Genomic DNA, 23,177 nt, shown 5'->3' with positions numbered 1-23,177 from the left:
TCCGCCACAACGGACACAGAACCGAGAACCTCCAAGCTTTACCTTTTGTGTGTGGGACCACCAACCGAGCAGAAGTAGACGAGTGAAGGGGCCTGGCTGGGGTGTAACAGTTGATTAAGTCTTGTAAATAGCTGGGAGCAGTTCTATTGATGCATCGCGCGAGCAGGTGTGCAAAACTCAGGATAGACTAATCCTGATCACCTTTCTCCAGGTTTTTTTTTTTGTTTTTCTTTTTTCTTTTTTTTTTTTTAAAGATACAGAAGCATTTACATGCAGTACAGAAGTAGCGGCTGTGTAAAGGCTAATCTGGGCATGATCATAAAGTCACGGTGCATGAACATTTACACCATACATGAGCTTGAGCGATCACGGTTGAAGTGAGTCATGATATCCATCAAGCAGATAGTTCGGGGTGAGGAATTCAGATAGTTGATCACAGGCCACTGGCTCTAGAGAGCCATGGGGTGGTACTGAGGCGTGCTGGTCTGGAAGATAGTGAGGCAGAGAGGAAAATGCTAGTAGCATCGTCTGTAGATAGATCAGAAAATTGTGGAGCAGAAGGGAGAGCAGACAACATGAGAGAGGCAAAGCAGGAAGGTGAGAGAGATTTTAAGTTGCAGTGGAAGGTGACAATGGGTGCAGAAAAAGGCGAAGGATTACTGGTGAGGCGGAGTTGGAAGGAAATGAAGAAGTGATCAGAAACATGCAGCAGAGTGACAGAGAGGATGGGACAGCCACAGTTATGGGAAAATACAAGGTCAAGGCATATGCCTGCTTTGTGAGTAGCATGGGACTGGGACAGGGAGAGGTCAAAGGACTGTAGGAGCAACAGAAGGCTGCTTGCATGAATGTCATCGTCACGCCAGTTGAAGTCACCCATGAGAATCAACGGAGTGTTGCCCCCTGGCACAGAGCTCAACAAGATGTCAGGGTCATCCAAGAAGCAGCCGAGAGGGCCAGGAGAGCGGTAAAGAATGACTACAACAAGAGTGATTGGGGCAGTGATAGAGAAAAAGTTTATAAATGAACAGATGCTGTACTAAGTATTCATTAATTGTATTATACATTTACACGTCATGCACTTGCTTCAACATTTAAAAAAGCAAGTACACATATTTGAAGATATTTAATTATTTTTCTCCGTTAAGTACATACTACAAGCACTTCTTGAATACATTTGGGACTCAAAAGAAGAAAGGGATGAACATTAACAAAGTTATTTCTGTATGTTAATGCTTTTTTTTTTTTGAGAACGTGTTCACTTTCTTGGATCAATGATGGGTTCAGCACACCTGTGGAGTGGAAGCTTACGGGGCACAGCTCCGCTTAACAGAGCGGCACAACGGCTGGGATGTGGCAACTACAGCACCACAACTGGGGCTAGCCTTGGAGGAGAGTGCTAAGAGACAGAATTTAAGGGGCTACACACACTGACCGTCCTGCTGGAAGTGAGAGCGGACCAACATCACGAGCTGCCTGCGCTCACGGCTGCCCTGAGACGCTGTTTCAGCCAACAAGAAACAGCGGACTATTACTGTGGGCAGCTCACAGCCAGGCAACGCAGCAGAGAGGAAGCCCTTGTAGCACTGGCTGCAGATATCCAGCTCCTGGTGTGGCAGGCGTACCCGCAATACCCCGCAGCCATCCAAGAAGACTTGGCGCTACAGGCATTCCTCCGGGTGCTCGCCACAGAACGCCTGCAGCAACATGTCAGGCTTGCCGCCCTGGCTAACCTGGACGCGGCACAGCATGGAAGCCATCCTGAGGGACGCGAAGGAGCCCGCACATTCTTGCCGCTCTCTGGAGGATGTCACTGATGACGATTCTGAAAGGAGAAGTTGTGTGCCAAGTCGAGGCACCGACCCCACGCCAATAGCCGCCTATCATCAGCTGGCATTGTGGTAAGCGAGGTCACCAGGCACGTCACTGCAGGGAGCTCCCCCTGCCTCGTCTCAGGGAAACGGCAGAGGGGTGACGCTGCAAAGGGAGTTTTGCCCTGTGACTCCACCCCCTCTCAGGGCGTACCCTCCTTCCCAGTGGAACGCCTAAGGAAACTCCTAATAGACGGCGTGCCCTGCAAAACCCTCCTGGACATGGGGTATACGATCTCGATCATCCGCACCGGGGTGCTGCGTGGAACGGCGCGCCGTCCTCCGAAGGGATGGAGTTAGAAGAGTATCAGCAAGAGCAGTTGGGAGCTCCTGGATGCTTCCGTAGACATCTTCGCAGCCAGATATGAAGACTGCACCTGCATTGAGACAGGTGGCGCGGCCCCCATCTGCCTGCGGCCGCATCACCTGGCACTGGCGAAGAGGCAGATCGTGGAGCTGCAGGCATCATCGAGCTCTCTAGTAGCCCCTGGCCAGCGCCGGCGGTCCTGGTGCAGAAGAAAGATGGCAGCTGGTGGTTCTGCGTTGATTATCGTCGCATAAATGCAGTAACCAAGCAGGACTCCTACCCCCTGCTGCGCATTGATGATGCGTTGAACTGCATCGCGGGGTCACAGTGGTTCAGCTCCCTGGACCTGTGGAATGGCTACTGGCAGGTCGCTTTGGCGCCAGAGGCCCAGGAGAAGACGGTGTTCATCCCGGATGGGGCCTCTGGCACTTCATGGTCATGCCTTTCGGCCTCTGTAACGCGGTTGCCACCTTCAAGCGGCTGATAGAGCAGGTCCTGTCGGATGTGCAGAGGAGCCAGTGCATTTTCTACCTTGACGACCTGCTGGTGCACGCCTCCTCCTTTGAGTCCGCGCTGGTGAATTTGAAGGAGGTTTTTCACTGCCGTCCGCTAAGGGCACCCCGTTCGAGTGGACCTCCGAGTGCGCAGCCGCTTTTCACCTGAGGGAGGCTCTGACGTCTGCCCCCATCCTGTCTCTCCCGATCCCGGGGAAGGCTTTCATTGTGGACACAGACAAATCAAATCAAATCAAGCTTTATTGTCACATCATCGTCAACATAACATGTAGAGAAGAGTGAAAATCTTTAGTGCAGCTCCAGAAAATGCGGTACTGAGAGTATGTCATAAGTTACGTTAAAACACAGTATATATACAAATTGTATTCGCAAAATATACAACAGAAACATAAATAAATAAATAAATAATGAACATAAACTATCTATATGTATGTACAAAAAATACAGAGAAATAAAACAGCGGATTTGATTTTTGCTCTCAGTCCTGCGTATTTAACAGTCTAATGGCCCGAGGAAAGAAACTGTCCCTCAGCCGACTTGTGCGGGACTGGATGCTCCGGTGTCATCTACCTGAGGGGAGTAGGTAGAACAGTCCGTGACTAGGGTGGCTGGGGTCGTTAATGATCTTATGTGCCTTCCTCACACACCGCCTGTTGTAGATATCCTGGAGGGAGGGAAGCTCAACCCCCACAATGTGTCTGGCTGCCCTCACCACCCTCTGGAGAGACCTGCGGTTGAGGCCAGTGCTGTTACCATACCAGGAGGTGATACAGCCAGTAATAATGCTCTCCACTGCGCAGGTGTAGAAGGCTTTGAGGATGTTTTGTTCATCCTCAACTTCCTCAGCTGTCTGAGGAAGAAGAGGCGCTGATGGGCCTTCTTTACCACTGCATCAGTGTGACTGGTCCATGTGAGATCCTCGGTGATATGGACACCGAGAAACTTAAAGCTGGTGACCTGCTCCACCGGTGTCCCGCTGATGGTGTTGGGGGTGTGTTCCCTCTCCTGTCTCCTGAAGTCCACGATGACCTCCTTGGTCTTGGTGGTGTTGAGTAAGAGGTGGTTCTCCTGACACAAATGTGTCAGTGTGCACCTCCTCCCTGTAGGCCGCTTCATCACTGTCAGTGATCAGGCCTACAACCGTCGTGTCATCAGCAAACTTCACGATGGCATTGGAGCTGTGCGTAGCTACACAGTCATGAGTGTAGAGGGAGTATAGGAGAGGGCTCAGAACGCAGCACTGTGGGGCACTGGAGAGGAGATGTTGCAGCCTATTCTGACCACCTGACGCCTGCCAGTTAAAAAGTCCAGTATCCAGCTGCACAGGGAGTTGTTCAGACCCAAAGCCTGGAGCTTCACACTGTGCTTGGAGGGAACAATGGTGTTAAATGCTGAACTGTAATCTACGAAGAACATTCTCACGTAAGTGTTCGTTTTCTCCAAGTGGGAAAGAACAGTGTGGAGAGTGAAGGCAATGGCATTGTTTGTGGAGCGGTTGTTCCTGTAGACAAACTGGAGAGGGTCTAATGAGGCAGGCAGCACAGAGCAGATATAGTCTCTAATCAATCTCTCCAGGCACTTACTGACTATGGAGGTCAGAGCAACAGGGTGCCAGTCATTTAAACATGTAATTTTTGATTGTTTTGGGACAGGCACAATGGTTGATGTTTTAAAACACAGTGGGACAACAGAGGGAGAGGTTAAAAATGTCCGTAAACACACCCGCTAACTGGACCGCACATGCTCTGAGCACTTGGCCCGGAATGCCGTCTGGACCCGCAGCTTTACGAGTCTTCACCCAACGGAAGAATCGGGCTACATCAGCTACAGAGACAGAAAGTGGACTAACTTCTGCAGTTGCGGGAGCTCTCTCTGTGCTGATGGTATTGCCCGCCTCAAAACGAGCATAGAAAGCGTTCAGCTCGTCAGGTAAAGAGGCAGCAGTGTCCGCAGGGTGGTTATTTTTCTTTTTAAAATATGTGATGTTGTTAAGCCCCTGCCACAGACTTCTGGCATTGTTGAAGTTGAAATATCCCTCTACTTTGACTCTTTACTGGTGTTTGGCGGATCTGATGATTGAGCGGAGGGTGTAGCTAGCTCGTTTGTACCCCTCCACACTTCCAGAGCTGAATGCTGAGGTTCGCGCTCTTAAAGCTGCCCGGACCTCGCTATTGAACCACGGTTTCTGCTTCGGGTAATCCCAAATTGTTTTGGTCGGGACCACGTCGTCTATGCACTTCCGGATGAAACACGCGACAGTATCTGCGTAGGTGTCGACGTCACCGTCGGAAGTGGACCTGAACATCTCCCAGTCGACGTGATCAAAACAGTCCTGTAACACAGAGTCTGACTGGTCTGACAAGCAGTGGATCGTCCTGAGGGTGGGCGCTTCTCGCTTCAGCTTCTGCCTGTAGGCAGGGAGGAGCAGCACAGAGCAGTGGTCTGATTTGCCGAAGGGTGGGTGGGACAGGGACTTGTAGCCGTTCGGGAAGGGGGAATAGCAGCGGTCTAGGACCCGGTCCTCCCGTGTGTTGCAGGTTACGTGCTGGTGAAGTTTGGGCGCTATTGTTCTGAGGTCAGCTCTATTAAAGTCCCCAGTAACAATAAACGCGGCCTCAGGGTGCGCGGTTTCCTGCTCGCTGATCCTCCCGTACAGCTCCTTGAGCGCCTGCTCCGTGTCGGCCTGGGGGGGATGTAGACAGCTGTGATGATAACCGCCGTAAACTCCCTCGGTAACCAATATGGCCGACACAGGAGCATGAGGTATTCCAGGTCAGGGGAGCAGAAGGACTTTATGAGATGTATGTTCCTCCGGTCACACCACGAGTTGTTCACCATGAAACACACACCTCTACTCTTCCCCGAGAGCTCTCTCATCCGGTGCGCCGAGAAGCCCACGGGCTCGATGGCCGAGTCCGGAACCTCTCCGGACAGCCAGGTCTCTGTGAGACAGATCACACAGCAGTCCCTCGTCTCTCGCTGGTAACTAATCCGCGCCCCCAGTTCGTCGAGCTTGTTCTCCAGAGACTGTACGTTGTGTAACGATCCGGCTAATGAGTTAGCCCAGATCCTCACGTGGATTCCAGAAAGGCGTATAATTATATAAATCCAGACGGACACGGACAAAAGGAGGCTCTTCTTTTTAATATCTTGTAGGCAACTATGGATGACATATTTCACACAGCTGTCCTTACAATAAAATAAACAACATTAAAGTAATCTCCAAAACGTGCGAGGCACAAAACGTGTACACGGCCAAGTATATCAGCCTGCGCGTGCGGGAGCGAGGGCCGAGGGGGAGGAGCAACCCCTTAGTCTCCACCATGATACGTCATCATTACAGTTGGCCAGCAGAATGGTGGGTAATGGAGGACGGAAGGCCCGCTGTCTCAGTCGTACGAGGACGCCGGCTCTCTTCCCCCTTCTCCGGCTGCGTTTCTGTCAGCGCCGCCGGGTCTCCCAGACAGAGGGCTCTGCTCCATTGTTTGTAAACAGAGCGTCGGCGTTTAGGAAATTCAAGTCTGGTTTACGGTGAGCAACCGAATGGCCTATTCTTATAAGTGTATCTCTGTCATACATTATTAAACTAACTACTTCTACTACTAAAAACAATAAATAAATAGCTAAAATAGTTAAAATGAACAAAAAACTGCATTGCTGTGCAGGAGCATGCAACACGGCAGCCATCCTCGGCGCCATCTTGAACCTTTCTTTCCTTTCCTTGATTTGATTTGATTTTTGATCGGCTGGAGGAGTGGCAGGGGACCACGGACGAGACCTGCACCCCGCTGGCGCCAGACATGGTGAGCAATGGGGGGGGGGTCCGCTGATGACATGGAGCTGTTCTGCCAGGCCCAGGAAGCCGATCCAGAGATGGCGGGGGTGTGGGTCTTCCTACAGTCGGGGCAACGCCTGCCCTGGACTGCTGTGATCCCGCACGGCCCCACCGTCAAGTCATACTGCTCACAGTGGGACAGCCTCGCCTTGAGAGGGGGGTTGTTGTATTGGCGTTGGGAGGGGCCGGTGCACAGCCAAGTCCTGTGTTACAGGGAGTGCATGGACCTGCCGGCGTGGGGCACTTTGGTGTGGCGAAGACACTGCACCGGCTGTGCCAGCAGTTTCACTGGGTGGGGTGCCGTCAAGATGTGGAGCTGTTCGTGCACTGTTGCGTAAGGGCCCCAGCAACCGGTCGCACGCCCCCCTGTAACAGCTTCGGTTGGGCGCCCCGATGGAGTGGGTGGGCATAGACTTGCTGGGACCCCTTCCCTGCACTGATCAGGGGAACCGCTACGTGCTCGTGGCCCTCGACTATTTTATCAAGTGGCCTGAGGCATACGCAGTCCCGGGACCAGAGTGCTACAACCTCGGCAGAGTGGTTGGGGGAAGAGATGTTCTGCCATTTCAGAGCACCGGAGGAGCTGCACAATGACCAGGGCAGAAACTTTGAGTCACAGGTCATGAAAGAGGTGTGTGATCGGCTGGGGGGGTGCAGAAGACGTGCACCATGCCCCTTCACCTGCAGAGCGATGGTCTGGTGGAGCGTTTCAACTGGACGTTCATCACATAGTTGTCTGCGCTCACCTCCCGACATCAGCGTGACTGCGAAAGACACTTGCCTCTGGTCCTGTGGACATGCCACTCTGCCGTCGAGGAGTCTACTGGCTGCACCCCCCCGCCCTGCTTATGTTCGGATGCGAGCTGAGGACTCTGTTGGACTTAGCTTTCAGCAGCCCCCTGGAGCCTGAGATGAGGGGTGAACCAAGCCCGGAGTACCTTTGGCAACTGCAGCAACTGCAACCCTGCACACTTTCACAAGGTGCCATCTGACAGAAGCGGGGGGCGGCAGAAGTGGGCATACAACATACAGTATCACGGGTGCCCCCTGGCCCCAGGAGATCAAGTGTGGGTCTACAACCCCCGGAGGAAACGCAGGCTTTGCCCTAAGTTCATGGACAGCTGAGTAGGTCCCAGCGTCATCCTGGACCAGCTGTCAGATCTTTGTCGAGCCCCAGAAGAACTCGAGTTCCTCTTCTCTTGACCAAGGCCTTATACAAGGCCCTGTGCTTAAGGAGGGTCTCTGCCTCGACCCTGGCCGCCGTGGTCTTACTCCACTTTACAGCATGGCTGTAATGAGCGGTCCATGTCGCGGCATTTGGCCTGGTGTTGGACCAGGACTTCATCAACTTGCATCGGAAGGGCCAACCAAAGACGCACAAAGTACTGGTGGGGATGCTGGATCGGAGCTGCCAGTCGGTTAAATAACTTTTGAAAATGTCCTTTGTAAGGGCTTTCTGTATTGTGCGAGGCAAGGGGTGCACCTGCACAAGGTAGAGCAACGTGGAGAGGATGTCCACCTTCAGCACAAATGTTTTCCCTATTAAGGAGAGGCACATTGTCCTCCACAAACCCATTTTCCGCCTGGCTTTAGTCAAACGTTTTAATCTGAGAAAGGGAAAAAAAAAGTATATGGAGAAAGAGAGGCACAGCACCTTGTAGCATTGACCCAGCTCTTTGACTCAAGCTCAGTGTGTGTGGATTTTGCGTGTTCTCCCCATATTCCTTTAAGTTTTCTCTGGGTGCTCTGGTTTCCTCTATCACTCCAAAGATGTGTTTCAGCTCAACTGATGTCTCTACATTGCCCTACATGTGTGTGATTGCCTTGTGTCCCATCCAGGGTGGAAATGGTCCACTTCTGTCCATTTTAAAGAATATGATTCTGCACGCTGTAGCCTACTGTTGTGCGCTCAGTGTGTGAGGAGCAGTCATTTGCCACCTCGGCTGGCATGAGGGTGTGTCCTTACTCTTCAGGCACCACGGAGCCCCTGCATGAAGGTAACGAATTTGCAGAAGGTTACAGTCCATACATTTGGATGGAGACAACAATGACAGCACCTGGCTGTAATTCATGTATAATAATTAAAGGCGCCAATGCCGAAGCAGCCTTACGTGTGTGATGCATATAACTCATGTAAGTGTGTGGAGCTTTGCGCACACTGACACACAGTGCACATTTTTTATTTGCGCTGTTAATTTATTTATTTAATTTCTTTATTATTTTTTTCTTCATTATTCCTCGCGGGGGGGGTGTGGTTGGTGCGGTGGTGCAGTGGGTTAGACCGCAGTCCTGCTCTCCGGTGGGTCTGGGGTTCGAGTCCCGCTTGGGGTGCCTTGCGATGGACTGGCGCCCTGTCCTGGGTGTGTCCCCTCCCCCTCCGGCCTTACGCCCTGTATTACCGGGTAGGCTCCGGTTCCCCGTGACCCTGTATGGGACAAGCGGTTCTGAAAATGTGTGTGTGTGTGTATTCCTCGCAGAGCGGGAGTGTCCGGCCATGTGAGCTTGCACCGCACGTGTGCACCCCACGTTCATAAACGGTGTCATTCGATGGCTTGACCTTCGTTGGAAAGAAAGTGAGCGCAGCACGAGTGACACGAATTAAACGTGAGTAGAAAAATGCAGCATACAGTCAAACTGGGCCAAGAGACAGCTACTTTACCACTGGTTATTGCACTTGTACTACTACTTTAGTTCGCTTTTATTGCCCATTCATATACGAGAAGTACTTTACAAGTGAAACGCAATTACTGCAGAGGTCTCTGCAGCGCTTCCAGAACTTTTTGACACACGTGCCGGCGCAAAGTGGGGTCAAATAAGCGCACTGGCCTGGGAGCGTGTGATAAATAATAATAATATATTTGCATTTATTGAAAGTCAAGTTTCACTTGTCACATACATACAACTATCCTTAGTACGACGTGCAGTGAAATGCTTTTTTCCGACTGTCCGTAATACAGACTAATAACACACACACACTTTCTGAACCGCTTGTCCCATGTGGCGTCGCGGGGAACCGGAGCCTAACCCGGCAACTCAGGGCATAGGGCCAGCGGGGGAGGGGACACACCCAGGACAGGACGCCAGTCCGTCGCAAGGCACCCCAAACAGGACTCGAACCCCAGACCCACTGAAGAGCAGGACCCGGTCCAGCCCACTGCACCACCAGGCCCCTAGTATAACATACATAAAGTAAGATAAAAGTATAATAGTAAAATAAAAATATAGTGATCTAAAAATGTAGAATAACAAAAATATAATAAAAATGTATTATAAATATGCTGTAATAGGACCAAGGGGAGCTTAAATAGCTCTGTGTAAATAGTTATTACTACTGTTCATGTCTGTACATAGTGTGGTATTCTGTTATGATTGGTTGTCTTATCGTTTAAGTGCAGTTTGCCACGAGGGGGATTCTGGGGGGTTTTAGAGGTGGCACCTCAACCGTCGGGGGTGGCAGGGGCCCTCGGAGTGATTTAGGGGGACTCTCCAGTGTTAAGCGGTACTGTTTGTGGTGTCTTTGTTAAAACTACTCAAAAGACATGAAGTTGGGGGACAGTCGTTTTAAGTCTGTTGGTGTGGAGAAGACATGGGTCGGTTATATTTTTTTGAAGCCAGAAAGGGGATTGTTATGGGAAAGACTTTGTCTTGACAATGTATTTTATGTAATGGTTGCTTAGTGATTTTGTTGACCTACTGTAGGAAAATAGTGTTGGGTTTGTTTGATTGTGGATTTTTAATGTATTGTTTTGGTTGTGTGTATTATTATTATTGATAACTTTATTAAATAAAGTTTGGAAAAAAAAAAGACATGAAGTTTTATACTGCAACTTAGAAGTGTTTTATGTGTTTTGAAGGATTTATGTGACATGATGACTTGGGTTGAGCTGGTATTGGGGGACAGTCCTTTCGTGGATATGTTTGTGTGGGGAAGACATAGGTCAGTTATATTTTTTGAAACCAGGAAGGGGGATTGTTATGGGAAAGACTTTGTCACTGTCTTGATAATGTATTTTATGTAATGGCTATTTAGTAAGTTTTGTTGACCAACTGTAGGAAAAATGGTTTTGGGTTTGTTTGACTGTGGATTTTTTGATGTTTGTTTTTGGTTGTGTATTTTATTGATCACTTTATTAAATAAGGTTTAATTAAAAAAAAAAAAAAAAATGACTTCATCTAGATGTTTGACTGCTAGGCCATATTAAGTCTTATTTATCCTGTTATGTTATAGTTCCCAGGTGCTGCCTTGCCATCAAAACATGCAGTAAATTTGTCATTTTAGTACTCTACAGCTGTTTCAGAACAAAAGATAGCAAATGCTTACCAGTTTTGACTCTTCCCGGTTGTTTTTCTTGGGTTAGCCTCAGTCTGTTTACCAGTGGTAATTTTTTTGTCAGGCTGAGATGTTTAAAATTGAGTGGAAAACCTAGGTAGTTTGTATTAAAATATTAATGTGTGCAGCCCTGATTGCTTATTTGTTAAACTGTTGAACTTCAGATTCAAGTACAGTCACTGGTGCAATCTTGGGAACAAGTTGAGAATTTAATTCATTTAGCAGGAGCTTTTCTTCACAGCAACATACCTCTTACACACACACACACACACATTTTCAGAACCGCTTGTCCCATACGGGGTCACGGGGAACCGGAGCCTACCCGGGAACACAGGGCGTAAGGCCGGAGGGGGCGGGGACACACCCAGGACGGGACGCCAGTCCGTCGCAAGGCACCCCAAGTGGGACTTGAACCCCAGACCCACCGGAGAGCAGGACTGTGGCCCAACCCACTGCACCACCGCACCCCCTTATACCTCTTACAAAAAGTACAATTTGTGCACTCAGTAATGTGGAGTAATACTAATGTGCTTGTGACCCCATGCCGAGGTGTAAGGGTACAGCATGGAGGCCGGCCACTACGAGGTCCTGGCTGCTGTGGGTGAGGGCGCCTCCGGACGCGTGTTCAAGGCACGCGAGACTGGCGGCTGCCAGCGCCGCGTGGCCCTCGAGAAGGTCAGGGTCCTCGAGCAGATGGAGGAAGGCGTGCCTGCCTTCGTGATCCGCGAGGTGGCACTGCTGCGCAAGTTGGAGGCCTTCGACCACCCCAACGTGGTCAAGTAAATCGAAAAACCCTCCTCATAGATGTTTTTATTGTCATGTTTATTGTTAATAATAATAATAATAAGAAGAAGAATATAAATAATTTTCATTATTTATCATTTAACTTCTGCTCCGTGTGATTTACAATGTTGAATAATCCAACTTGATTCATTTACACAGCTAGGAATTCTTGGTTCATTCAGGGTAGGTACCTTGGTCGAGCCTATTAAAGCAGGAGAATTGATTCGGACCTGGGACCTTAGCATTGCAGGGAAACGGCCCTAGCAATTACATGACCTGCTCACCACACATTACCATTTTCTGGGTTATATTTGCAGGTTATGTGAACCCTGTTGTAACCTGTAGGTTGTTTGTTCAAGCCCCACTTGGTGCTATTGCTGCAGTACTCTTGATCAAAGTATTTACTCTGAACTGACCTGCAAAAATACATAAGTGCTGTATCAGTGTATACATATTACAAGTCATTATGGATAATATTATAGTACAGTATAGTAATAATACAGCAAAGTATTACTGCCCTGTTTCTGGACAGTTAAAACCAGCTGTTGATCTCTGAGTGTAAGTAGAACTCTTTTCTATTTGTTTATTCAGGGTAAGACTGAGTTCTAAATTTATTAATTCATTTTACTTGTTTTCTAGGTTATTAGATGTTTCAGTTGAAGTCCAAAATCAGACCTCAGAGCTGACTTTAGTGTTTGAATATGTTGATCAAGATTTGTGTGCATTTCTTGCCTCGGTAGCAGAGACTGGTCTCAGCAGGTGGAAAATTAAGGTGAGATGTCCTTTTTGTCATAGTCCATGCAATATCAACTGTTAAACCTTTGATCCACAATAGTGTATGTCATTAATGTAATGTAATGTAATGTACCCATGTAATTTTCTGAAAACCATTATGTTATGTGAATTCAGTCTCCGTTATGTTAATACTGTTGTATTTTTTCATTTAGCTGATGCTTTTCTCCAAAGTGACTGAGGTTTTCATACTAAGCTACTGTAATGATGACGTATCATGGTGGAGAGTAAGGGGTTGCTCCGCCCCCTCGATGCTCGCTCCCGGGCGCGCAGGCTGATATACTTGGCCGTGTACACCTTTTGTGCCTCGCACGTTTTGGAGATTACTTTAATGTTGTTTATTTTATTGTAAGGACAGCTGTGTGAAATATGTCATCCATAGTTGCCCACAAGATATTAAAAAGAAGAGCTTCCTTTTGTCCGTGTCCATCTGGATTTATATAATTTTACGCCTTTCTGGAATCCACGTGAGGATCTGGGCTAACTCATTAGCTTAGCCGGATCGTTACACTACTCATTTACTCATTTATACACATTTCATTTTTAAAAACAAAAAAAGCTTACACACTCATGCACTTACATGGCTATGATTTGATTTACTGCACAGGTTTGGATCAGCCTGTCAGCTGGTACAGGTGTCCCTCCAGTTTCCTCCTTTCTGTAAAAGAAAAAGGTGTCCCCATGTATCTCCTCCTGTCCTCGCAGGACATAATGTTACAGCTGCTGCGAGGCCTAGACTTCCTTCACACCAACATGCTGGTGCACCGGGACCTGAAGCCGCAAAATGTGCTGGTCAGCAGCCACGGTGAGATCAAGATTGCGGATTTTGGTCTGGCGCGGATCTACAGCCACCACATGGCTCTCACGCCCATCGTAAGTCTGCACTGACTGGATCCTGACATGCTAGTGTTTTAACCCTAACAATTTGTACAAGTGAATATGTCACTGGACAGAAACTAAACTAAGCATTCTGCCTCCTAAACCCATCACCCTGTAATAAATTCATAACAAAGTCCTGTGGTCTTATGCAGCCTGACACATTCTTTGCTGTTCTCTAGATGATGACATCACTTCCTGTGGGTATGTGCTCCTCAGGTGGTGACCCTGTGGTACAGAGCTCCGGAGGTCCTGCTACACTCCGGCTACATGTCCTCCGTGGACATGTGGAGCACTGGCTGCATCTTCGCTGAGCTCTTCCTCCTCAGGTAGGGAGAGCACAGTAAACCACTGTACACCCCCCGCTGCATCACGGAGACACGCTTGCGTGTAACACACATCTGGCTGCACTTCTTTTTGGCAGACCCTTGTTTTGCGGCTATTCTGACATACAGCAGCTCCAGAAAATCATAGAGTAAGTCACTACATGTCCTCTTTCATAGTGAGATGGTTTCATGGTCAGCGATGCTTTGTAGCTTTGCAGGCTGGGGGTATCAATGCTGACAGAGTAACTTAGGGTTAAATTGGGTTAAGGTTAAGAGTCACATTGCGTTAAGGTTAGAGTCAAATTAGGTGTTCCCAGATAGCTCGAGTGTGTAACTCCTCCTTGTTGGTCCTCAGTGTGATCGGCCTGCCTGCACAGGAGGACTGGCCTACCGAGAGCCCCATCCCGTACCCTGCCAACTGGAAGAGTGGTAATACCTTAAATCAGCTGCTGCCGAACTTGCACCAGGAAGAGAGGGACTTGCTCTTAGTAAGTTTTAATGGGTGCGAGTCTTGCAATAGTGTGTAAAGTAGGAGATGGAAGTATTTTTTTTTTTGGAAATCAGAGCAATGGTCTTCCTATTAGTGAATTGGTCACTGATTGACGGTACTTTGGGATTGGCATATCCGCATCTACACTCCTTGGGATGTTGGTGAAATGCCCTGTTGGATTCTGAGTTAATGAGAATGACTTTGTTTCTAAATCAGAATTCACAGCCCTTTCCTGCCAGGGTGTGATGGGGGGAACCAGTTTAAAGGCAGCTGGAATACCTCACTAGCCCAGCGCTGTGAGAAAAGGCTAAGTTGGTAACAGTCCATTTGATCGAGGGCCTAAGTTCTGGACTGGAGATCCTGATGTACTGTAAGCCACGAGAAACAGGCTTGAGGACCACTGCAGGGATACAGGTTTCTTTGTAGGGGTGTGTTGGAACAGGGGATTGACTGTGTTTTGTCGGTGTGCCCACAGCAGTTTCTGGCCTTTAACCCATCCAAGCGTGTCTCAGCCTTTGAGGCTTTGAGACACCTTCCTGGCTGAGCAGTAGCACCGCTACCCAGGGACCCTATGGCTGCTGAAGAGCTGGCGGAATAGCGGTTAATTCACGGCGGTACCTTCGCTCGAAGGAGATGAGGACTGTTGCCAGTTGTTCACTTCAATAAAAGTGTTATTTCCTTTGTGAATGTCTCAGTTTTTACTTGAGGGCAGAAGATTCACATCCTACCTGTGTTCATCTCAGAGATGTGCAACATGACGGTAACTGGTACTGTTCCAGAGTTTAGGTGCTCAATATCTAAAGGTGTGCCCGTCTACTGGGGTCTTACTGATCAGAGGTACCAACTTAGATTTTCTGAAATAGCCCAACATTTCTTAAGATGACATTGTAGCATGCTGTGCTCTGGGTATGGATGGGGCAAAGAAGGGCGCACAGAAGGAGTTCATTCGGAACGTTTATTGGAACACCAACAGGCAGTGAGAGATTTTTTCTTTCATTTTCCTATGGATCAGAACGGATTACTAGCCCACCGAAGGTGTCTGGCTCCACACACTGTCCAACTCAACAGGTAAAAATTTCTTCATCATTTCCGGTTACTAAATTCTTTATTGAATAAATAAATCCCAAAAACTGTCAAATTCAAGTTTTGTCACGTACACAACCATACTTAGTACAACGTGCAGTGAAATGCTTTTCCGACTGTCCATGGTACATACTCATAGTAAGATAAAAATACACACACACACAGTTCCACCGTGCCCCCCCCCAAATAAAATAGCAATTAAAATCATACTACAGGAAAAAAAGAAATATAATGAAAATATAATAGAAATGAACAGAAGAATAATAATATGTATGAGGGGACATATACAAAACAGATGTATTCAAGTATGTGAACAAAGTGAATGTAAACTCCAATACACACACACACACACACATTTTCAGAACCGCTTGTCCCTTACGGGGTCACGGGGAACCGGAGCCTACCCGGTAACACAGGGCGTAAGGCCGGAGGGGGAGGGGACACACCCAGGACGGGACGCCAGTCCGCCACAAAGCACCCCAAGCAGGACTCGAACCCCAGACCCACCGGAGAGCAGGACTGCAGTCCAACCCACTGCACCACCGCACCCCCTAAACTCCAATATTAAAGATTAAATCAGAAAAAAGTACGTGTGCAATGTTGTGGAAAAAAATGCTATGCAATATTCGGCTGAGGTAGTGATTATTGTTTATTCAAGTCCAGTCTCTACTCCATGGTGCTTTCCTGGTCAAGAGCCCGGATGGCCTGCGGGAAGAAGCTCCTCCTCATTCTCTCTGTGTTGGCCTTCAGGAAGCAAAAATGCTTCCCTGTCTGCAGCAGGGTGAAAAGTTAGTTTTTCGCATCTCCTCAAGTTTTATGCCGTTATTTATTTTGCATCAGTCATTTTTCTTTTGCACTTAAATGGGAGTTGTAGCTTAAGCATACAAATGTTATTGCTGCACAGAAGTGTTATTGTTGCTGCTGACTTGCAACACACACACACACACACACACACACACACACACACACACACACACACACACACACACAGACTTCAGTTGCTCATCCTCCAGTAGATCAGAGAGCAGCTTCACTCCTGAGTCTCCTGGGTGATTGTAGCTCAGATCCAGTTCTCTCAGGTGTGAACAGGGGTTTGAACGCAGAGCTGAAGCCAAAGAAGCGCAGCCTCTCTCTGTGACACAACAGCCAGAGAGTCTGTAGAGAGACACACATACACATTAAACACTGCATTCTCCCTGATACACACTTCAATGGTCATTTACACTGTTTATTTCCCAGTAGTTCTGACCTTAGTATCTCCAGTTTACAGTGTTTGTTCCCCCAAGTCCAGCAGAGAGTATCTTCACTCCTGAATCTTGCAGGTCATTGTCACTCAGGTGTGAACAGGAGTTTGCGGTGAGAACAGAGGCCAGAGCTTAACAGGATCGCTCTGTCAGTCCACACTGGTTCAGCCTTAACAAGACAATATTTGGACAGATATTTTATGCCAAAAATATTTAATTTATGAAGTATTGGAAGTTTACACATCTGCAAGGTGCCTCGTTATGTTATACTGTTTCCTTAACACTAGTTGAATGGTGTGGTGCAAACAACCTGTCCCTCAATGTGAGTAAGACAAAGGAGGTTGTGATGGACTTCAGGAAGTTGACCACCCCCCACTGACCATCGACAGCTCGACTGTGGAGAGAGTCAGCAGCACTAAATTCCTGGGAGTGCACATTACAGAAGACCTCACCTGGACCACCAACACTACATCACTCTCCAAGAAGGCGCAACAGCGGCTCCACTTCCTGCGCCGACTTAAAAGAGCAAGTCTCCCTCCTCCAATCCTCACCACATTCTATAGGGGAACAATTGAGAGTGTGCTAACCAGCTGCATCACTGTCTGGTACGGGAACTGCAGTGCAGCAGACCGCAAGACCCTACAGCGGACAGTGAACACAGCTGCAAAGATCATCGGTGCCCCTCTCCCCTCCATTCTGGACATTTTCCTTGCACGATGCTCCAGAAAGGCCACCAGTATCGTGAAAGACCCCACTCATCCCTCTCACAGTCTCTTCCAGCTCTTGCCATCAGGAAGACGGTATCGGAGCATCAGAGCCCACTCTGCCAGACTGCTCAACAGCTTTTTCCCCCAGGCTGTGAGAGCCCTCAATTGCAATCACCTTGCCACCCTCTGAAACCTCATCCACAACCTTAGCTCCTGAAACCAGGATCCACTCTCCCCCCCCCCCCAACCCACCACATCACACGCACCACATGTAAACTGTTGGATACCTCCTGTGGAAACACACTTTTCCTTTCCATATGCAAACCAACTGTTTTTTCTTTTCTCTATATGCACCAGACACTTTCTTATAAAACCTCCAATGTTACAAGGACTTAACAAGATAACACAAATGTTTACTTGTGAATGCACTACAAATCATATTGCACTATTCCTTCTTAAATACCTCTGTTGCACAAATATCATGTACTTGTGAATGCACTACAAATCATATTGCACTATTCCTTCTTAAGTACCTCTACTGCACAAATATCATGTACTTGTGAATGCACTACAAATCATATTGCACTATTCCTTCTTAAGTACCTCTACTGCACAGTTATTATGTAAGTACTTGTATTGTATAGTTAACTGTTTATAGTATATGTATATTTGCACTAATTTCAGATTATCGACTTAGTAAATTAGTTATGTAAGTCTAAAAGCTGTCCTTAGGTCTAGTGTTGCATGTTTATATTTATGCTTATTTTACACAGCACCGTGGTCCTGCGAGACACGACATTTCGTCCCACTGTATGTCCACACATGTAGTGGAATGACAATAAAGCTTGACTTGACTTGACTTAATTTAAACATTCACTTTCAGAAAATTAAGTTCCAAAATTTAACATTGACAATTAGAAACATTAAAAAAAAGATGACATTTTTGGGAAAGAAAGTACTGCATTCATTTACAAAGAAATGGATTTGTATTTTACTGTTAGTTCCTTATGACTAATCTGAACTACCATTAGACCAGAGTACTTACAGAGCTGTTCTGGAGACCTTGACCACTGGCAGCAGCCTCAGAAGGCCTTCCTCTGATCTGACGTATTTCTTCAGATCAAACACATCCGGTTCCTTGTCTGACATCAGTAACACAAAGGCCAGAGCTGACCACTGTTCAGGTGAGAGGTGTTTGGCTGAAAGATTTCCTGAGCTCAGGTAACCTTGGACTTCCTCCACTAGACAATTGTCATTGAGTTCATTAAGACAGTGGAGTAGATTGATGGTTCTCCTCTTCTTGATGTACTGTACTGTCTTGTCAGTATCAAATGATCTGATTCTTCTCTTTGTAAATAGCCCTTGTAACAGACTCTGACTGGAATCCATTGAAAGGTTAAAAAGGAAGTGGCGATAGAGGTCGAAGTGTCCCTTCTTGCTCTGTAAGGCCTGATCCACTGAATTGTTCAGAAATTCAGACCAAGTTTCTCTTTGGTTTGCAGTTTGTTCAAAAACACTGGGTTTTTTTGTTTCTGTTTATACAGAAACAAAACAGCAAAATACTCCTGAACACTCAGATGCACAAAGCAGTAAACCTTCCTCTGGTTTAACCCACACTCCTCTTTGAAGATTTCTGTACACACTCCAGAGTACACTGAAGCTTCACTGACATCAATGTCACACTCTTCCAGATCTTCGTTAATCAGTTTCAGCTGCTTTGGTGTTAATGAAATTAACAACAGGTGCACTAGAGGGGCAACAATGAGACGACCCCCAAAACAGGAATGGTTTTACAGGTGGAGGCCACTGACATTTTTTCCCCTCCTCATCTTTTCTGACTGTTTTTCACTAGTTTTGCATTTGGCTATGGTCAGTGTCACTACTGGTAGCATGAGGCGATACCTGGACCCTACAGAGGTTGCACAGGCAGTCCAACTCCTCCAGGATGGCACATCAACACGTGCCATTGCCAGTTTGCTGTGTCTCCCAGCACAGTCTCAAGAGCATGGAGGAGATTCCAGGAGACAGGCAGTTACTCTAGGAGAGCCGGACAGGGCCGTAGAAGGTCCTTAACCCATCAGCAGGACCGGTATCTGCTCCTTTGTGCAAGGAGGAACAGGATGAGCACTGCCAGAGCCCTACAAAATGACCTCCAGCAGGCCACTGGTGTGAATGTCTCTGACCAAACAGACTTCATGAGGGTGGCCTGAGGGCCTGACGTCCTCTAGTGGGCCCTGTGCTCACTGCCCGGCACCATGGAGCTCAATTGGCATTTGCCATAGAACACCAGAATTGGCAGGTCCGCCACTGGCGCCCTGTGCTTTTCACAGATGAGAGCAGTTCACCCTGAGCACATGTGACAGACATGAAAGGGTCTGGAGAAGCCGCGGAGAACACTATGCTGCCTGTAACATCGTTCAGCATGACCGGTTTGGTGGTGGGTCAGTGATGGTCTGGGGAGGCATATCCATGGAGGGACACACAGATCTCTACAGGCTAGACAATGGCACCCTGACTGCCATTAGATATTGGGATGAAATCCTTGGACCCATTGTCAGACCCTATGTTGGTGCAGTGGGTCCTGGGTTCCTCCTGGTGCACGACAATGCCCGGCCTCATGTGGCAAGAGTATGCAGGCAGTTCCTGGAGGATGAAGGAATTGATACCATTGAATGGCCCCCACACTCGCCTGACCTAAATCCAATAGAACACCTCTGGGACGTTATGCTTCGGTCCATCCGACGCCGCCAGGTTGCACCTCAGACTGTCCAGGAGCTCAGTGATGCCCTGGTCCAGATCTGGGAGGGAATACCGCAGGACACCATCCGTAGTCTCATTAGGAGCATGCCCCGACGTTGTCAGGCATGCATACAAGCACGTGGGGGCCATACAAACTACTGAGTACCATTTTGAGTTGCTGCAATGAAATTTCAGCAAAATGGAATAGCCTGCCAAATCATTTTTTCACTTTGATTTTTGGGGTGTCCTTGAATTCAGCCCTCTGTAGGTTGATAATTTTCATTTCCATCAAACGATGTGGCATCCTTTCGTTCCTAACATATTACCCAGTCCATATCAGTATAGATATCCAGCATGATTTTTTTCCCCATTGAGATCTGATGTGTTTTCAAAGTGTTCCTTTAATTTTTTTTTAGCAGTGTATTACAGACCATTTAAAGCAAACAGAAGGAAATAAATGTTATGTTTATTATAGTTTTTGTTGTATTTTTGTATCATTCATTTTGTTTTACAGACCTTTTTTTTGCATTATTGCCTATCTTGGCCAGATATTTGTGATTAAATGTTTCTTCAGATGTTCCTCTTTTTTTGGTATATTTAAGCCACACGAGACTGTAAAGAGAGACAAAAAGTTCTTACTCTTCCCCAAGGTAACTGTGAGATCCTTCTTGTTCATGGTCCTCAGAATGTACAGTGTGATCTTCAAGCCCCCTCTCTGCCACACATCTTCTGGATCTCAGATTCACTGTCGTGATCATTGTGATCCTGAGGCTCAAAGCATGCTGGGTAATCCTGACTCAGATTCCTCTTGAACTTGTTCAATTAATCTCTCAGGAACTTCACAGCTTTGTCCTCAAGTGAATAAAAGATATATTGAACTTTTAGAGCAATCATAAAAAATGGTGCTCTCTTCCATATTATTAATATGTATAATTTTAACAAGCTGCTAATTAATTTTCCATTTACCACACCAAAGAAGTCCTGTTACCTGATTTAATGTAGCAAATGTAGCAAGATATATAAAAGTTAAATACAAAGATAGGCAAACAATTCAAACATCATTAACCCAATAAACTGGTATTATATATACACTGTAAGTCCAGCAAGGGGAAGGAAAACACAATCAAACTATCTGAAACATGTTAGTACACATATGAACAGAGGAAACTACCAGTATAAACTTATAGGGGATGTGAGGAGAAAAGTGTGGAAATCTGAAAAATGTAAACAGAACACAGTAAACTGAAAATAATGTTAAAAACTGTTAAGTTGGTTCTCAGGAAGAGTTCATTTTGTCATGTCTCAACTCATTTTATCACCACTAATTTTGTATGAAACATCAAATACTTTGTGTCTTGTCTTTGGTTTAAAAACAAATAAATAAAAATCCAGTGCAGCCTCTGTGTAGAAAATGTCCAGATATTTGTTTATTCTGTGTGTAATGATAACAACAATCTCATGAAGCCTTTTCCTAAATCAGTGTGAAGACCGATATCAGTTGTGTAGAACATTGTTGTTGTCTATAACCATATGAATCATTACACAGTGCTGTTCCTCACATGGTTCACCAAGAGCAGTGTTGGAGCAGCCAAAAAGAGCCAACCCTGGGACCAGATCAATGTCCCTTTATACACTTGCAGGAAACACCTGAGGGACTATCTTGTTCCATTAACACCTACTGCCCTGGGATTTGGTACAACACCTTTGGGGATGGGATGTCTCCTCAACAGCTACAAGACTCTTAAACATCATGTAATACAGTTTCATTTGTTAGGAAACTCAACAAAAGAGAGCAGGAGAAGCAGGTCATGTTCTGGATTCTACATCACAAATACATGGATGTCAGTATTTACATGTTGATGACTTCTTCTTGTCCCACTGTATGACATTTGTAGATTGACTGAGCAACCCTTGCCTCTCCCTACTGAATAAACACACACCTGAGTCCCTCAGCTCAATCCCTGAGTTCATCATGACAGGAATTGAACCTACAACCTTTGGACCCAAAGGCAGAAGCTCTAACCACTACACAACTAGCTGTCCCTGCCTTAGCTCTACTTTAAAAGCTGCTAATAAAAAGCTTTCATTATTTACAAAAGAAAAAATAAAACTGTTTTCATGTGTCAAGTAAATAAATTGGTCCAAATTACTGAATTAGTAACCTTAATTGTATATTTAAACCTCATCTCGTTCAGTGTTTTTCCCCACTGGCTGCTTACGAGACGGATGGTGGCACAATTGGCCACACATTGATCAGTTATTGTATCTGATCTTTTATCTATCAGTAATATGATTTCAGCTGTCTGCAGTTGAGAAATCACTCCTAATTCCTGGGCCATCATCTCAACAGTGGTCCTTCAGGGTACACTTCTGAGTTCAATTCCGTCACGCTTCACTGTATCACATTTGCGGTGGGTACTTTATTACTTATGTAGTCATATACTTTCATTCTCATGCCAGAAGAGTATGTCTTTCCATCAACTTTTGGCCCCTTGGGATGTTCTGTGATTGAAGTCAGGTCTTCAACTTGAGACAGTTTCTGTTGATGGTAACACTTTAGAATACTGCTCCATACTTCATAGGTAGTTATGCAGGAACTAATGGGTAGTGCTACATTAACATTGCAGTTACTACTGATAACTAATAAGGAAGAGTGATTAAATAATCAGTAGTTAACATTTCAAGTTTAGTTTATTGTCATAGGTATAAGTACCATGTACAAGTATCTGAAATTCTTCCTGAATGCTTCTCCACAAACTATGGACAAAGACAGAGACAATAGAAATACTGCACAAACAAAACAATGACAATGAGTAATGCAACATCAATAAATAATGGTAACAGTAATAACAATACCACCAACTGACAGCCAGAGAACTCAGAACGAGAGAATGAGAATGGTAAATTACACTGCCACTATAAGCAATGTGCTTGGGAGGAGCATTTGCGGTAACAGTTAATTATTAGTTATGTAGTAGTTACTATTACATCCTGCAGTACTAACAATTAGATAGTTATTAGTAATTAATAATTATTAAATACTGTATGCCTCCTGCAGTACTACACATTAACTAAGACTCATAAAATAGAATTATGAATTACTCATCAACAGTCACATACAATTATCCATCACAATAAACAGACATCATGCTGCTTATTATTAATAATACAATTTTCAGATTAGTCTGAAGTATCAGGAGGTTGGTCAGAGCATTTTAAACCTTGTATGTCCCCTATCACCAGATGGAGGGTGGTGAGGCAGTGCAATGGGTTTGATTG

General features: G+C 46.4%; 1 protein-coding gene across 1 annotated transcript; it reads left to right on the top strand.

The window, feature by feature from the left end:
• Positions 1 to 11,361: 11,361 nt before the first annotated feature.
• On the top strand, positions 11,362 to 14,651 carry LOC114909711 (cyclin-dependent kinase 6-like). The gene is made up of 6 exons (XM_029249528.1): positions 11,362 to 11,637; positions 12,281 to 12,413; positions 13,139 to 13,306; positions 13,529 to 13,638; positions 13,734 to 13,784; positions 13,991 to 14,651. The coding sequence occupies exons 1-6, from the start codon at positions 11,423 to 11,425 to the stop codon at positions 14,160 to 14,162; spliced, it is 849 nt and encodes a 282-aa protein (XP_029105361.1). The 5' UTR covers positions 11,362 to 11,422; the 3' UTR covers positions 14,163 to 14,651.
• Positions 14,652 to 23,177: the final 8,526 nt, after the last annotated feature.

Source organism: Scleropages formosus, unplaced genomic scaffold, assembly GCF_900964775.1.
Source record: "Scleropages formosus unplaced genomic scaffold, fSclFor1.1, whole genome shotgun sequence".
NCBI classification, from domain to species: domain Eukaryota; kingdom Metazoa; phylum Chordata; class Actinopteri; order Osteoglossiformes; family Osteoglossidae; genus Scleropages; species Scleropages formosus.
This window is presented reverse-complemented; position numbering and strand designations above follow the sequence as displayed.

Excerpts from the sequence above, each read along its gene's own strand:
- LOC114909711 (XM_029249528.1), top strand. The coding sequence starts at position 11,423 with ATGGAGGCCGGCCACTACGAGGTCCTGGCTGCTGTGGGTGAGGGCGCC. Across the intron at positions 12,414-13,138 it reads TCAGCAGGTGGAAAATTAAG|GACATAATGTTACAGCTGCT; the intron begins GTGAGATGTCCT and ends CTGTCCTCGCAG. Across the intron at positions 13,785-13,990 it reads CAGCTCCAGAAAATCATAGA|TGTGATCGGCCTGCCTGCAC; the intron begins GTAAGTCACTAC and ends GTTGGTCCTCAG.